Below are 4,502 nucleotides of genomic sequence, written 5' to 3'. Positions count from 1 at the left end.
CCCCTAGAAGAGGAAAGTGTGGTCGATGGGCTGATTCCACAGGCTTATAAATCCCTCTAGAATAGGAAAGTGTGGTCGACGGGCTGATTCCACAGGCTTATAAATCCCCCTAGAAGAGGAAAGTGTAGTCGATGGGCTGATTCCACAGGCTTATAAATCCCCCTAGAAGAGGAAAGTGTGGTCGATGGGCTGATTCCACAGGCTTATAAATCCCCCTAGAAGAGGAAAGTGTAGTCGATGGGCTGATTCCACAGGCTTATAAATCCCCCTAGAAGAGGAAAGTGTAGTCGATGGGCTGATTCCACAGGCTTATAAATCCCCCTAGAAGAGGAAAGTGTGGTCGATGGGCTGATTCCACAGGCTTATAAATCCCCCTAGAAGAGGAAAGTGTGGTCGATGGGCTGATTCCACAGGTTATAAATCCCCCTAGAAGAGGAAAGTGTAGTCGATGGGCTGATTCCACAGGTTATAAATCCCCCTTGAAGAGGAAAGTGTGGTCGATGGGCTGATTCCACAGGTTATAAATCCCCCTAGAAGAGGAAAGTGTGGTCGATGGGCTGATTCCACAGGTTATAAATCCCCCTAGAAGAGGAAAGTGTGGTCGATGGGCTGATTCCATAGGCTTATATTAGACAACACTTTATCCACATGCATTAAGACCCGTTTGCCAAGAGCGCGGCTCACACATCCTTACGAGGTGAATTGTATCGGACCGAAATAAGCAGCAAAACTACATACCCAAAATTTAAACCGTACACACAAAAACAAGATTTCTATTATTGTCTTTGCTTCTATATGAACCTCTAAATTTTGGATGTAATGTCTTGTTTTCATATTTTAGTTCCGTCGCGGTTGTTGCAGAGAAATGCTGATTTGTACGAATTTTCACCAACATCTGCTTATAAAATAAACATCAACTACTGTAGAAATCAAAGCAAAGTAAAAACAGAAAAGCAATTCAGGAATTGCTATACGTGTAAATGTAGATATCGACATCGTGAATAGGACAGTAGCTAAATAATATAAAAACGATCGGACAAGCTTCCCACCAACTTGCCTTACATAATATATAATTTACTCGTACGTATGAACAGACACAAATACCGTTGTTTAAGATTGTTTTTGTGAACTGCGACGTGTTTTATTTTTTTTGGCTAACAAGGTCTTTAGGGACATATTTAATAATATGATAAATAATTGGTCTAATGTTTTTTTTTTAATATTCGAGCGATAAAAAAGAATATTGTACGTGAACTCGTCCCAAGTAATTTCGTACCAAAATCATAATCAACATCCATCTGAATAATAATTATTATCTTGTTATTGCGGTCCGCTTTTCGTACAGGCAAATATTCTGACAGCATTGCGGGAGAGACAGGCCTTTGTTTGATGGGGCTCCTTTTAGAGATTGGGGTAATTGTTACAGAAAAGTATAAATTACGGGTCCTTCGAAAAGTCTCGTTACTCGACGACAAAACGTTGAAAAAGTCTTCTCTACTTCTACCGGTACTTTCACTCAACAAAGTGGTAAGTCTTTTAAACTGCTTTATGTATTTGCTTATTTAAGATTCTTTGATTTATATATGTGTATATTTGTGCAGATGTTGTCGTTTTAATTCAATTTCATTTTGAAGTGGCATATGGCATTTTACTTTCAACGCGTATGGATATTATTTTGTTTTTGTATTTATCAAATAACTGCTTTTATTGTTGGTTGCTTTTTAATTTTCATTTTACTAAAAAAAAAATCCTATAGATTTTTTATTTTTTCCGATGTTAGTACAACGTTCATTATTTATTGACCTATCGCGGTTACGAAACACCATACTTTAAGTTTTCAATGTGTGTACCTGCGGACTCCATGAATAGCAATAAGAAAATAAATGCGCCTCGCTCTCAGAATACTGGGCTTAATTCATGCACGTAAAGTGTCGTTCATGAATAGCCTGTGCAGTCCTCACAGCCTGTGCAGTCCTCACAGGCTAATCAGGGACGGAGAATTCTGCCTTAACTGGATTTTCGCTAAGAAGAGACTGCATTTTGTCTAGGTTCTACATTCTCCGGCGTTTTGCCTACTATGGCATGTCAACAGCAAACAATAGCAATGTTAAATGTTAAATATTAAAACTACCTGATCTATCGAATTACCAGTTTAAATGTCATTATTCCAAATACATGTGATCATATTGACGTGTACGTGACTAAACACAGGACTCAACTTTGTGGAACATATCGCTTATAGCCATAAGAATTTTCCTTTTTGCCGTATGTGTACGTGTTTAAGTCAATGCCGTTTATATTAATCAAATCAAAGGGTTACGACAAGTCCACAGAAATGGTGTGCACTCGCCTATGTTCATTATTTAAATTGTATTGCACAAGTAATATTTAAGTGTGCATGAAGTACAATTGCTATGCCCATGCTCACTATTTGTAACGATACAGTAGTTGTGTACAATTAGAATTGCACCTCTTAAATTGGGATAAGGTTCGGACGTTCTATATTTTATTTCTTACGGAAGTAGATGCCTCAGACATTTCTAAGTACAATAGTAATAATGCGCTTATACGATCTACATGTTAGCCTCGCTCCTGGAAAACGGTTTAATGCATGGACGTACAGTGTCTTACAAGCTAAGCCTGTGCAGTCTGCACAGGCTAATAGTTTACGACACTTTCCGCACCAACTGGACTTTCGCTAAGAAGAGACTTCCTGTAAACGAAAAATAGCGGGAAGTTTCGTCCCTGATTTTACTATGCGAACTACACTGGCTAATCTGGGACGACAAACACGTATCGATTAACGTTAATCCAGAGCGAGGCTCATTTCGAATAGAAATAAAATGTGTACTTTCCATGCGCGTGTTGGGTAAAGATCTCATAGTAGGATCCGATGCACGGTCAAATTAAACTTCTGAAACATTTTGGAAACAGCATGGGAACAAATGTGTCCGTAATAATCATCGCCGGAAGTTCAATAGTGATATGGTTATTGCCAAGGAAGGTTACATAGTAAAAAGGCCAATTTAACATTGAAATGTCAGCTTGATTATTTAATTATTTGAGCTTAACATTAGGTGGACAACCGAAATAATGTGGGTCCTATGGCCTTCTGTGAACACAATGTGGGTCCTATGGCCATCTGTGAACATTCATTGATAATTAATTTTGCGTCGTAGTGGTGCGTTATAGAGATTCTGTAATGGGCACAGAAGATTCAATCAAAACATATCTCATATTTTACAGATCAGAATGCGGTGCCTTTTCGTATTGTGTGTGATCGGTCTTGCCATGAGCGTGTCCGCCAAGGCCACCGGCGACGCCTCAAAGGCACCCGCCGGAGATGCGCCCGCAGTTGAGGCTCCCGCAGTGGATTCTGGGAAGGGGACCGTGGCTCCCACAGATGCCGCCGAGGCCAAAGCAGCCAATGGCAACGCTTACGCATGTACGTATTTATTGGATGTTATATATTACACCACTGGTGTTCTTATTGCATAACTTTATTTAATTTGTTCGTACATGTATATATACAGTTTTATGTTAGATGTCACAATAACGTGTGGGTACGCGCTCAGTTCTGAATATGGGTAACTGCTTTCCCACCCTGAATCAATAATTGCATTATCGATGCCGAGTGGTTTTGATATTGTTTCACCATCCACAAAACTGCCAGCGCTATATACGATTTATACGTTCTATAGAAAAAGAAAAATAGTTTCAGAACAAAATACAAAAAAAAATAATCTATCATCACCATCGCTTTCATATCTACTATAACTATTGTTCTTATTCCTTTTGATCTATTACTGAAAATATGTGTGTAATTGTTGCTACACTAGGCTGCTAATATTATATTGAAATAAGAATAAATTATTATAATAGTCGACCGTTTTTTATATAGACGGAAAAAACAAGAAGCCGGAATGCAAGGGACTCTGCCCCGAATCGACCCTTCAGATCTGTGTCAACGTAGACGCTGCCGACACCGAAAGGGTCAGCGCCCTGATGAGTCTGATGAACGGGGACGCCGCAGTTGAAGCTGCAATGACCGCTGCTGCCTCAGACGAGACGAAGGCTGACAAATCTGCTTCCGGTTCCGGCAAATCCGCAAGTGAGGAGAGCGGCTCGAAATAGGCCTAGAGCGACAACAACTGAGGCGCTCGATTCGGATGGACATTTCGGAATTATTTTTTAATTTAATGTTTACTTTTATATTGGATTTTAATCGCGTACATTAAAGTCAAACCTATATGATCTTTTATTGCACGTGTGAATAAAGAATTAAGCAGCACACATGTTTTTGTTAATTTAGTTTTCCCAATTATATACTTCAGCCAATATATATTTTTAATTTAGTATAGGATGTGGATACACATCCATTGAAAATGCACATCTAAACAAATATAATAAATTCAAGTGCAATGCAAGTTGACATTATTATCCGAGTTCAATGAGAGTTTTAGTATTCTCAGATTAAAAAAATATATGTTTATGCTAACTGT

General features: G+C 38.9%; 1 protein-coding gene across 1 annotated transcript; it reads left to right on the top strand.

The window, feature by feature from the left end:
* The first annotated feature begins 3,252 nt into the window (after positions 1 to 3,252).
* Positions 3,253 to 4,134, top strand: LOC127839923 (uncharacterized). Its single transcript, XM_052368315.1, has 2 exons — positions 3,253 to 3,445; positions 3,902 to 4,134. The coding sequence occupies exons 1-2, from the start codon at positions 3,253 to 3,255 to the stop codon at positions 4,132 to 4,134; spliced, it is 426 nt and encodes a 141-aa protein (XP_052224275.1).
* Positions 4,135 to 4,502: the final 368 nt, after the last annotated feature.

The sequence above is a fragment of the Dreissena polymorpha genome, chromosome 7 (genome assembly GCF_020536995.1).
Source record: "Dreissena polymorpha isolate Duluth1 chromosome 7, UMN_Dpol_1.0, whole genome shotgun sequence".
Taxonomy (NCBI): Eukaryota; Metazoa; Mollusca; class Bivalvia; order Myida; family Dreissenidae; genus Dreissena; species Dreissena polymorpha.
The sequence above is the reverse complement of the archived record's forward strand: the minus strand, read 5'-3'. Positions and strand labels throughout refer to the sequence as shown.